The sequence below is a fragment of the Melozone crissalis genome, unplaced genomic scaffold (genome assembly GCF_028551555.1).
Source record: "Melozone crissalis strain CALT ecotype California unplaced genomic scaffold, PUWL_Pcris_2 ptg000187l_1, whole genome shotgun sequence".
NCBI lineage: Eukaryota > Metazoa > Chordata > Aves > Passeriformes > Passerellidae > Melozone > Melozone crissalis.
The window spans coordinates 1,055,372-1,067,623 of NW_026535952.1; the positions used below are offsets into that span (position 1 = coordinate 1,055,372).

At 45.3% G+C, this 12,252-nt stretch overlaps 1 protein-coding gene across 1 annotated transcript in view; it reads left to right on the plus strand.

Annotated features, from left to right (window-relative positions):
* The window catches only part of GART (phosphoribosylglycinamide formyltransferase, phosphoribosylglycinamide synthetase, phosphoribosylaminoimidazole synthetase), a 38,334-nt gene that overhangs the window by 8,499 nt on the left and 17,583 nt on the right, over positions 1 to 12,252 (plus strand). Inside the window, exons 3-12 of the mRNA XM_054293753.1 lie at positions 1,228 to 1,376; positions 5,898 to 5,993; positions 6,551 to 6,725; positions 7,340 to 7,451; positions 8,596 to 8,664; positions 9,390 to 9,515; positions 10,147 to 10,234; positions 10,615 to 10,700; positions 11,265 to 11,433; positions 11,943 to 12,174. Coding sequence (XP_054149728.1) covers positions 1,232 to 1,376; positions 5,898 to 5,993; positions 6,551 to 6,725; positions 7,340 to 7,451; positions 8,596 to 8,664; positions 9,390 to 9,515; positions 10,147 to 10,234; positions 10,615 to 10,700; positions 11,265 to 11,433; positions 11,943 to 12,174 — 1,298 coding nt within the window. The 5' untranslated portion in view covers positions 1,228 to 1,231. The remainder of the gene's footprint in view (positions 1 to 1,227; positions 1,377 to 5,897; positions 5,994 to 6,550; positions 6,726 to 7,339; positions 7,452 to 8,595; positions 8,665 to 9,389; positions 9,516 to 10,146; positions 10,235 to 10,614; positions 10,701 to 11,264; positions 11,434 to 11,942; positions 12,175 to 12,252) is intronic.

Below are 12,252 nucleotides of genomic sequence, written 5' to 3' on the forward strand. Positions count from 1 at the left end.
TGAAGTTCAGTGTGTATCTGATGAAGTTCAGTGTGTATCATTGATGAAGTTCAGTGTGTATCTGATGAAGTTCAATGTGTATCACTGATGAAGTTCAGTGTGTACCTGATGAAGTTCAGTGTGTATCATTGATGAAGTTCAGTGTGTATCTGATGAAGTTCAGTGTGTACCTGATGAAGTTCAGTGTGTATCACTGATGAAGTTCAGTGTGTATCACTGATGAAGTTCAGTGTGTACCTGATGAAGTTCAGTGTGTATCACTGATGAAGTTCAGTGTGCATCTGATGAAGTTCAGTGTGTACCTGATGAGGCTCAGTGTTTATCACTGATGAAGTTCAGTGGGTACCTGATGAAGTTCAGTGTGTATCACTGATGAAGTTCAGTGTGCATCTGATGAAGTTCAGTGTGTACCTGATGAGGCTCAGTGTGTATCACTGATGAAGTTCAGTGGGTACCTGATGAAGTTCAGTGTGTATCACTGATGAAGTTCAGTGTGTATCACTGATGAAGTTCAGTGTGTACCTGATGAAGTTCAGTGTGTATCACTGATGAAGTTCAGTGTGCATCTGATGAAGTTCAGTGTGTACCTGATGAGGCTCAGTGTTTATCACTGATGAAGTTCAGTGGGTACCTGATGAAGCTCAGTGTGTATCACTGATGAAGTTCAGTGTGTACCTGATGAGGCTCAGTGTGTATCACTGATGAAGTTCAGTGGGTACCTGATGAAGTTCAGTGTGTATCACTGATGAAGTTCAGTGTGTATCACTGATGAAGTTCAGTGTGTACCTGATGAAGTTCAGTGTGTATCACTGATGAAGTTCAGTGTGCATCTGATGAAGTTCAGTGTGTACCTGATGAAGCTCAGTGTGTATCACTGATGAAGTTCAGTGGGTACCTGATGAAGTTCAGTGTGTACCTGATGAAGTTCAGTGTGTATCACTGATGAAGTTCAGTGTGCATCACTGATGAAGTTCAGTGTGTACCTGATGAAGTTCAGTGTGTATCACTGATGAAGTTCAGTGTGTACCTGATGAAGTTCAGTGTGTATCACTGATGAAATTCAGTGTGTACCTGATGAAGTTCAGTGTGTATCACTGATGAAGTTCAGTGTGCATCTGATGAAGTTCAGTGTGTACCTGATGACCTTCTCCAGCCCTGCATGGTCCCTGGAGCCCCAGCTGTCCCCCCGTTCCCCAGCTGACCCCAGGTGTTTCCTGTGTGCTGCAGGGCCATGGCAGAGCGGGTGCTGGTGGTCGGCAGCGGCGGCAGGGAGCACGCCCTGGCCTGGAAGCTGGCCCAGTCCCCCCACGTCAAACACGTGTTTGTGGCTCCAGGAAATGCAGGCACGGCTGACAACGGCAAAATCTCCAATTCAGGTAAAAACAAAAATCACCAATTTTAAATTTGATCATTCAACCAGGATGTTGTTGAGCTGAAATCACAGCTGGTAGTGTGAAAAGATGATGATGATGATGATAGTGAAATAATGATGATGATGATTGTGGTGGTTTTAGTTTGAAGCTGAGTGGAAATATTAATTTTTGTATAGTGGTTTTGGTTTGCTAATTAAATTTGATTTGCTGAACTGATATTTAAATCCTCTCACACATTTTTTTTATCTTGGCATTTTTTATTTTTTTCCATTAAATAATTAAACCATATATCCCTACATTATCCAAATCACTTATCATCACTTTCAATTAACCTTCCTCTGTATTTCCTAGTATCAAAAACAATGACCAACTATCATCATCATTTCATAACCACCCCAAAACAAACACAGAACCAACCCCAAAAATAACCCCACCCAAAAAACCCAAATAAAAATACAAACCATTATCATAAATCATCAGCCAATCACCCACCAAATTTTATGTTCTTGTAGTTTATAAAAAGCATGACACTGAAGATGTCAAGATGGCTGCCATGCACACCCAAGGACAAAAGACTTAGTCCTAACCTTACTGTTAGTTTCTGCTAGGTAAAAAGCTAAAAAAGCTTTTTTTCTTTCATTTTAAGATTTATTGGTTAATGTATATAACTACAATCCCATTAAAAATTCAAACAAAAAAAATCCTATACCCTCCACAAAAAATTCTATTCCCATAAAATAACTTATTTTAGAAATAAATAATAATAACTTTTACCTTTAACCAAGTCATCTTTAAAACAGCACCCCATAAATCAACATAGCCCATAAACAAACTGATGATGGATGATGATGATGGATTATCATTTTTTTAAGGTTTTGGGCATGTGAAATAGATCTTAGATGCAGTTAATAAGAGAAAAAATATTTGAACAAAGCCTTGTGTAAATTGTGCAGTTAATTTTATAAGATCTCTGCTGGGAAGTCTCATTCTTTAGGTTTGGGTTTGGAGGATTCAGCCAGAACTGTTCCTCTGGGATCCAGCTGAGGATAGATGCTGTGGTTGCACCTAAATTCCCTCTTGTGCTCTCAGAATTGTGTTGAAACCCCATGATCCCCACAGCCTGTGACAAGAACACTCTGTCACTGGGAGCATAATTCACTCCTTTGTCTTTGTGACCTTAAGAAATCAAGGTTATCTTCAGATATTTCTCTGTGTTCTGCCTGCTTGGCTGGAGCTCTGACTGGCTGTAATTGAGACTTTTCATAGTTAGTAATTTTGACAAATCAAGCTTTAGTTGTTGCAAATTGAGCATCCAAAATTTGGAGCTGCATTTCAAAAAAGCCTGGTCTGAGGAGCTGACAGACAGAGAGCCACTCCAGATCACAGAGATTCCTGTGTCCTTTACACAACAGATCCTGATTTAGGGGCTTTAACCTGCCCAAAACTTCAGTTTTCCCTTCAGAACGTGTGTAAGATGTGGAGTTCAAGGTAACACAGGATTCATGTGAATGTGGATCAGACACTTCCATTTTGTGCACTTGTGCTGCTGTGGGAGTAGCTTTGTGTGTTGTTGTCTCAGGGAAATGTGAGTGCTGCCAGGTCCTTGTACAGCAGGTAATTATTGAACAGAATTCCCTTGGAATGCTTAATTACAGCCCTTTGAAACAACTTTGTCCTGAATTTCTTTGTCCAGTCACAGCTTCATGAGTGAGCTCCTCACTCCAGTGTTTTGTTCTGTTTGGCCTCTGAGGGGAGGCCTGGAAGGAAGAGCTTGACAAGATCAGAAAGTAAAAAAATCCCCTTTTACCCTTGTGCTAAATGGGGTCAGTGCCAGGCTACAGTGGAATGGGAATTCCTGTTGTTTTTTTCAAGCTTTGCTTTTTAAACCCCCCCCTGGATTTTTCTCTCTTTCATCCCATAAAAAACATTGCACCAGCAGTGGGAAAAGCTTGATCTCAAGCCAGGTCTGTGAAATTTCCATGTGGAATAAATGGTTTTGTTCTGCACATGTGCTTTGGGAGAGAAATCTTCACCACCCCAGGAAGGGCCTAGAATTTATGAAGAGTTTGACTTATGTTGGTTTTTAAGGAAAGAATTTGTCTCACCTGTTCAGGAATTCCAGTGCTGTCACTGGGGCCTTGATTTAACTCAGGGTGGAAAATGAGGAACAGCCTGACAGAAGCACATGAGCCCTGTGATGTTGTGTGGGCAACAACACCTGGGATATCTGGGAATATCTGGGACATTCCTTCCCTGGTTTTTGGGTGTTTTTTGGTATCATCAAGATTTTGCTCTGAGACTTCATCCTCCCTTTGTGGGTCATGGAATTGCCTTTAATTAGGATTGCAGCTCTGGGTCTTGGGTGATTACTGAAACACAAACAAGTGAGCTGAAAATTATAAATAACCTTAAATCTTTCAAACTTTATATTCAAGTAAGAAAAAAAAATATGGTTGATCTCAGCTGGTAATTGTTTCCAGCAATAAAGTGGGATTTAGTTTGGGTGCCTAAATACAGGTTTATATTTAATTTAGGTGGATTATCTGGGCAGTTTTGGTGCAGAAGGACAGACAATGGCTTGCTGAATGAATAGGTGTGTCTGTGAATGGAGTTCACCATCCTGACACCTCCTTCTGTCACATTTTACCTCTCAGTGTAACTTGTGCTCTGAAATTTAACCTCCACCCTTGAAATCCTTGGGCCAGGGTCCTCCTGTCAGGTTCCAAAGGGATGTTCAGCTGTTGTTTCAAGCAGTCAAACACAGCTACAGAAACGTCCCCTTTCAGCCAACAACCCAAGAAAAATGTTATTGGGGAGGAAAGTTAAAATCATGGATAAACAACACAATTTGTTCCTTCCTGTTTGTTGTTAGGACATTTCTCCATCGTGCAAATCTTGTGCCACACTCGCTGCTCATACCCTGAGATCAGACCTGCAGAAAGAAATGTGGGGTGAATTCCAGGCTCTCTCCTTTCCTGCCTGGAGAGGGACAAGGATGAATGGTTCCCAGCGCCAGAGGGCAGGGCTGGATGGGATATTGGGAATTAGGAGCTGTTCTCTGTGGGGGCAGGCCCTGGCACAGGTGTGTGGTGCTTTTGGGTGAGCCAGAAGTCAACTGGCATCAGCTGCATGTGGAAGGCAAGGAACAACAGACTTGGGCTGTGGAAGAGGTGCCAAGGAGGTGAATTTTATTTGTGCTCTGTCTGGGTGTTCACCACCCCACCTGAATAGGGTAAATCTATAACAAAATGTAGATTCTGTTGTGGAATCAGGAAATTTTATGGGCAGGGATTGTTCCCTGGCAGGGTGGGCAGGCCCTGGCACAGGGTGCCCAGAGCAGCTGGGGCTGCCCCTGCATCCCTGGCAGTGCCCAAGGCCAGGCTGGACACTGGGGACAGTGGGAGGTGTCCCTGCCACGGCAGGGGTGGCACTGGGTGGGCTCTGAGGTCCCTCCCAGCCCAAACAAGCTGGCAGTTCAATGATTCTATGAATTAATTCATCCAGAGCAGGGGAGCACAGTGAGACTGACCAAAATCCTGTCATCCCCTTCCTCTCTCCTCAGTCCCCAGAAACTGGCTGGAGGAGACCAACAGGTCCCAGTGTATTGCCATGTCCCAGGGGAAAGGACAAGAGAAAATGGCCCTAAGTTACACCAGGGGAGGTCAGATTGGAAATTGGAAATAATTTTTCCCTGCCAGAGTGGTCAGGCCTTGGAAGTGTCCTGGATGTGGCCTTGGGGACAGGGTTTGGGTGCTGCTGGTGGCACTGGATGGTCCCAAAGGGCTCTTCCAGCCCTGCTGGTGCTGGGATCCTGTGCTCCCTTTGCCAGCCCCGTGCCCTGGTGTGTGTGTGTCTCTCCTCCCTGCACAAGCAGCCAATCCCCACTGGGCTCATCTCTTTTCTCCCATCCCTGCAGACCTTGGCTTTGTTTATTCGTGATAAAAGCTGTGCAATTGCAGGGCCTTTTGCGTAACTGACATTATTGTCTTTGGTGCAGGACTTTTGCTTTTGTTTGCACAGTTTGGGCCATTCCAAGTGTCATCACACTGAATGTTTGGTTTTGGAAAGATAATGGTTGTAACAGCCCAAGCCCACATACCCTCAGCCATAATGACAGCACAGTGCCCTTCTTAATTAAGTTTAATGTCATGGAAAACAAAAAGTTCTGATTCCCCCTGCTTCCAGAGGGCTCAGTTTAGTGCAACTTTTAGGTAGCACTACAGAAAGAAAGAAAAAATAAAAAAGATGAGTTGGAATTCTACCACCAGCCATTGGTTTCATCCCCAACACCATGGGGGTCCCTGCAGCTCAGGACATTCTGGGATTCTGTGATTTAGGACTCTGACATTGGATGTGCAGCCAGAGCCTTTGCCTGGGGTTTGGGGCTGTGCTTTGGGTGAGTCTGTGTCAGTGTGGGCCTCACCCCTCCAGGTTCCCACAAGGGGAGGCTGGGGGTGCTCTGGGGTACCTCAGTGCTCAGGAGCACCCCTGGATGGGATCTCTCCCTGTTTGTGTCCCCTACAGCTGTTCCAGTCAGTGACCACGCTGCTGTGGCCCAGTTCTGCAGGGACCAGGACATCAGGCTGGTGGTGGTTGGTCCTGAGGTTCCTCTTGCTGCTGGTAAGAGACACAAGCTGGAAATCACAGCCTTCAGCATTTAGAAGAAAAGTAAATTTTAATCCTCATATGTGCATCACTCAGCAGTGTCTAAATGGAAACAGATCCTCTGGAGCAGTTTCCCTGAAATCCAGAGTTGTGCTGAGGTGAAAAGGAATTTCTGAAGGGTAGTGTGTGAGCAGGAAAGCCAGTTTTGGTTTTCCTGTGGAGTTTTCATGATTTGAAATAACTATAATCTGAGTCTTGCTAAAAAAAACCTAATTATAAACATGCTGGTAGTTTTTCTGCTTAAACCTTTTGGCATCTTCACCAAAGACTCATGTTGATTTTTAGCTCAAAGGTGTCATAAACCAAGGGGGGATTGTCATCCCTTCCCAAGGCAGCACATCCTGAGGGGCTGCAGTGGTGCAGGGTTGCTGCTCCTGGTTCCAGTGAGCAGAGCAGGCACTGCAGACACAGGTTACTTCTGTTCCTGGCATTCCTGCTCAAGGAATCAGTGCAGCTTGGCTGGCCTGACCCCCATAAATCACCTGGTGATTTATGACATATTTTGTGTTTAGGAATTGTGGATGACTTGACAGCAGCTGGGATCAAGTGTTTTGGCCCCACAGCAAAGGCAGCTCAGCTGGAGTCCAGTAAGAGCTTCACCAAAGCCTTTCTGGATCGTCATGAGATCCCCACTGCCAGATGGAAATCCTTCACTGATCCCAAAGCTGCATGTGCCTTCATCAACAGGTACAATTCTGGTTATTTTAGACCAATTCTTACTGACACTGTAAATATCCAAACCAATCCAATGATTGCCAGGTATCCATGCCTTTGGGATAAAACATCTGCAAAGGTTTCAAAGGATCACCTACCATGACTCTCTCAAACTGCAGAAAGTCTGAGAGAAATGGTTCCTCCTGCTCTGAAATGGAGTGCAGGTTCAGTGTTCCGTTCACAGGAGAATGTAGGACAAGCTGTTATTTTTTTGTCAGTCTGCCTGCTGGGGAAAGGCAGGGAGCAGCCCAGAGCCATCTGTGCTGCCTTCTTATCCCTTTTCTCCACCAAAAAAACCCCGGAGAATTACTCAGGAACTGATGATCTGCTCATCACAGTGCAAGGCAGGTGACCCCAGATGAAATTCCCAGATGGAAATCAGTAATGAGCAGTCAGGGAATTCCCTGGTGGGGAAAAGAAGCAGGAACCTTTCTCAGGCAGAGCCTAATGAGAGGAGCCTGGTGGGATTTGTGTGTTACCCAATAAGGTTGCCATGAAAACTGAGGAGCACTTTGATTTTTCAACTCTGGAAATGTTCAGAATGTCCCTGCAAGGATGGTGTTGAATGTGTGTCCTTGCCTTGGCAGCGCCACCTTCCCTGCTTTGGTTGTCAAAGCCAGTGGGCTGGCAGCTGGCAAAGGAGTCATCGTGGCTTCGAGCAAGGAGGAGGCCTGCAGAGCTGTCACTGACATCATGCAGGTGAGGAGGAATGTCTGACACCAAAGCAGCCCGTCACCACCTCAGGGCACCACAGATGTTCCTTATTGCATGGAACAGGGACGTGGCTGTCAGACATCAGACCTTTCACCCTTTTATTTGGGCAGCTGATTTATTTATGGCTTGAGGTGCAGTTCCTGCAGGCTAAAATAAAACCATTCTTCATGAAAACCCACCCTTATTTCACTGATTTATATATGCAATTCCTTTTATTTCACTCTATGAGACTCCTGCAATCCATCAGGTCCCACACTGAACTCCTCAGTGATCTTCACAAGCACCATTAGCACCAAGCACAGCACTTCAATGTGCAGCCAGATTCTCTGGGATTATTTCCAGTGGAGTTCACACTGAGGAAGGATATTCCACAGATGTGTTTGGAGCATCAAGATTTGAAGTGAGGCCAAGTGAAGTAATTTTATCTGCCCAGTGAGGAGCACAGAGCTGAGGCTCCCAGGTCAGGCCCTCAGCTGGTGTCAGCAGCAGAGCACCCTGAGATTCCATGGAGCTCTGCTGATCCATGGGACACATTCTGGGACACACTTGTGCTTCAGGGCTCAGGGCATGGGTGCTGCAGTCACATTTTGGGGGTCTGTGGTCACTGCACAGTTCATGCCTGAACAGGGCCCAATGTCTTCTACAAAACACCTGAGTTAGAGATTTCAGAGACCCCCAAAATCACCTTGGCAGTGTGGGCTGCTTGTTCTTAATTTCTTAATTATCCAGAATATGCAGTTAGTGTTCAAACATTGCACTGGGATGTGAGAATCTTGCTCCCTTCCCAGGTGTTGGATAAAATTGCACTTTTTATCCAGTGGAAGTGCAGACTGGAGACTTGGCTGTCACTGGTGTTGGGGTGAATTTCAGAAGGCAGAGCATGAGGAATTGCTCAGTAATCACAAATACCCTCTGTCATTTGAAAATACTCACTAATAAACCCTGCATTTATTTAAGGACAAAGAGAGGAGTAGGGATTTCACCACTGCTGACATCCCTGGGGGGGAGAATGGATTCATCATCTCAAACCTGTGCTGCATTTTTGGCTGTATTAAAAATACCTATTTCTTGTTGCATTTTCAGTAGTTTAAAACTGAAACAGAACTGAAGAGATTTTGTTTCACTGTAGGATAAGAGTTTTGGCACAGCTGGGGAAACTGTTGTTGTTGAAGAACTTCTTGAAGGAGAAGAAATTTCTGTAAGTGCATCTCACTGTAACACTTTGGTTCTACCTGTTCTAAATTGTTTGGGATTCACTGAGTGCCTTCACCTACAGAGTGGAGGATTTGATCAGTTAAATTAAAACCATTCCCTGCTTATAAATGAAATTGTGTTGGTTAGAGACAGCTGTGTGGCTCATTTTGGATCCTTGCTGGTTTTATAATTAGCATTGTAAAATGGTTTTGAGTATTGCTGCCATTAGTCCCAGTATGAGTGCACAACATCCTCCAGTTCCAGAGGATGCCAGCAGCTTTGTTATTCTGAAGATACTGAGGATACAAACAACTGCTGTAGAAATAATTTTTAAATATTTCACAAGTAAATAACTTCATTAGCAAGGAAAAGGAAGTCTTGAAAGGGATGCAATTCCTTCCTTCCTTCCAGGGCAGGGGCTGGGAGGGGAAAGGAAAGAGTCATTTCCATCATGCAGTATTTTATTATTTTTAAACCTTTTGAGTGTTTCTTTTCAGTGCAACTGCTGATGGTATAATTTTTCTAGGTTTTATTGATTTCTGAAGGAAGGTCACACAAAATGAGTCCCTGCTTCCTGAGGAAAAGCCAAATGCTTTGAACCCCATCATTTATTTTATCAGGGAGGCAGAGTTTGTCCTCTTCAACATCCCTTTGTCACACTGAAAATCAGCTCTAATTTCACTTTAATTGTAACCATCCCAGGAACTTTACCTGTTGTCCTTGTTTCAGTGCCTGTGTTTCAGTGACGGTGTCACCATCGCCCCCATGCCCCCAGCCCAGGACCACAAGAGGCTGATGGATGGAGATGAGGGCCCCAACACAGGAGGGATGGGAGCTTATTCCCCAGCTCCCCAGGTGAGGAGGGGCTGATGAGGAGGGGAAGAGGGACTGGCAGGGGATGTTTCACTGCAGCTGTCACTGAGCCTTGGGGATGGTTCATTCCAGCCGAGGAGCAGGAGGGATGGGCTCTGCTGGATGGAAATTGCTGCCCCAAGCAGCCATGGCCAAGTCAATCCCCAGCTCCAAAACCTCTCTAAAGAGAGAGTATCTCCACTGAATTACCTGGGATTCCAGAGCAGGCAGTGTTATTTCTGCAACCTTGTGTCTGATTGGGATTTAAGTTAGGAAATGCTGCTCATCAGAACCAAGGGCCTAAAGCCACAGGTTTGCTTTGTGTCAGACAAAGCTCATGGTGAATTTTGGCTGTGGCTTAAAGTACATGAAATGCTGCTCATCAGAACCAAGGGCCTAAAGCCACAGTTCTGCTTTGTGCCAAACAAAGCTCATGGTGAATTTTGGCTGTGGCTTAAGGTAGTTGGGGGTTTGTTTGATAGGGAACTTCTGTGGGCAGAAATAGAGGGAAAAACATTCTTAGCTTTCCATTGGAGTGAGCAAAAGACCATCCAAGAATTCTGCTTGGCTCTTAGAAACACAAAGCCAAGCCCTCCCTTTTTACAGACGCTGGTTTCCAATCCTTTTTTATCAGATTTCTAAAGATTTGCTGCAGAAGATCAGAGAGACTGTTCTTCAGAAGACTGTTGATGGCATGAGGAAAGAAGGAGTCCCCTATGTGGGTATGTACAAGGCTTTGGGATTTTTAATCATAATGAAAGCAACCTTTTATTTTGCTTTTTCCTCTTTGTATCCTGACACACTGGAGGTTAAGGGGAAACAACTTTGATTTACGAGGAACTGGGTTTGGTACCAGCCTTGATTCAGGGTCCATGGAAATCAGCAGAGGTCATGAACAGGGAATAATTCCTCAACTGAGGAGGGGCAGAAAGGAAAATGTTGCAAAATAAGCTGTAAAATTGTGACAACTATTTCTGCCTGATTTATTGTTACCATTTCTCAAATGCACTGAGCACAGGTGGCAGCCTTTTAAACCCTATTATCAACAGATTCAAAACAAGTGAGTCCCTGAGAGATCTTTATGTCTCATGTTTTGTTCCAGGTGTGCTTTATGCTGGATTAATGCTCACCAAAGATGGGCCTAAAGTTCTGGAGTTTAACTGCAGGTTTGGTGACCCAGAGTGCCAGGTGAGTTATTTTGTACAATTTGGCATTATGGGAGGAGTAAAATCCGTGACCATCTACCACTGTTGTTAACCAGATTTGGGGTGAATAATCAGAATCTTAAATCACCAGTATTTAAAACATTTGGGTTGTTTGTTCAAGGCAGATCTGTAAGGAAATTGTTCCATTCCAGAGAGGATTTCAGTAGGCTGGACTCAAATCTGGGCTTTGCAAAGGTCAGCTTGAGAAGAGCTCAGCACTTCCCTGTCTTCTCTGGAATGGATTCTGGATGTTTCCTTGCTCCCTGTTGACAAGTGGAACAAAACTCTTAATTTCTGTTCTTCAGAACAAATGAGGTTCTTTGTCCCCACCCTTTTCTTTCCATATGTAGCAATTCCTTTACCCATAGAAATTCTCTGCAAGGATGAGTATTTTTAAGATTATCTCTCAGATGATCCACTGCATGTCTGATGTGTGAAAGTACAATATGTGGGCATATTTAATTCTGCTTTTCCAGCTGCATTGGTGTCTTTCCAAGGCCAGGGAAGGCAATGACCCCATTTGATTTGCTGCTGTGTGTCCCTGCAGGTGATTCTGCCCCTGCTCAGGAGTGACCTGTACGAGGTGATGCAGGCCGTGCTCAGCAGGAGGCTGGCCAGCTCCATGCCAGCCTGGAGAGAGGACAGTGCAGCTGTCACTGTGGTCATGGCCAGCCAAGGCTACCCAGGAACATATCCCAAGGGCTTGGAAATAACAGGTAAATGGAGCAGAGGAGCTGCAGGAGCTTCATTGCCCCCCTGGCCTCTCCCTGTTCTCTGCTGCTGCATGAAGGAACTGGAACTGAGATTCATAGAAACCCTGGTCCTGGGTCAGCAAGAGCAGCTGGATTTTCACACATCTCAGGTTATTTTGGTGTATTTTCAGTTCTCCACACTGTTATTTGATATTGGCACAGCATTGATATTTAATTCCTGCTGCAGCCAGGTGGTTCTGATCAGGGTTTTGGGTCACGTTGGTGCTGATGTTTGCCACTGAGGCATAAAACCCCAGCTGCAATCAGATGTTGTGTGCCACATCCCTGAGCACACAGCTAGGCTTGTCTCTCCTCCAGAGGTATTTTTTACAGATTTATTCCCATTTTTACAGATTTACTCCCATTTCCCAGCAGCATCACCCTGACTTTGCCTGTGGCTTTCACACAGAAAGCGTTCGGTCTCTCACTGAGAGCGTTCTAACCAGGAGCTGGTGTTTGTCACCCACCCACAGGGCTTGCCAAGGCCAGGCAGCTGGGGCTGGAGGTGTTCCACGCAGGCACAGCCCTGAAGGACGGCAGGGTGGTCACCAGCGGGGGCAGAGTGCTCACGGTCACGGCCATCAAGGAGGACCTGCCCGCGGCGCTGCAGGCCGCCAACCTGGGCGTGGCTGCCATCCACTTCCAGGGGGCCATCTTCAGGAGGGACATTGGCCACCGGGCCATTGCCTTCCTCAGGCAATCCAGGTAGATATTCCCAACCCCTGACATGGCAGTAGTGGGGGTCAAAAGCATCTAAGCACATCCCTGGGTGATATTAATAAG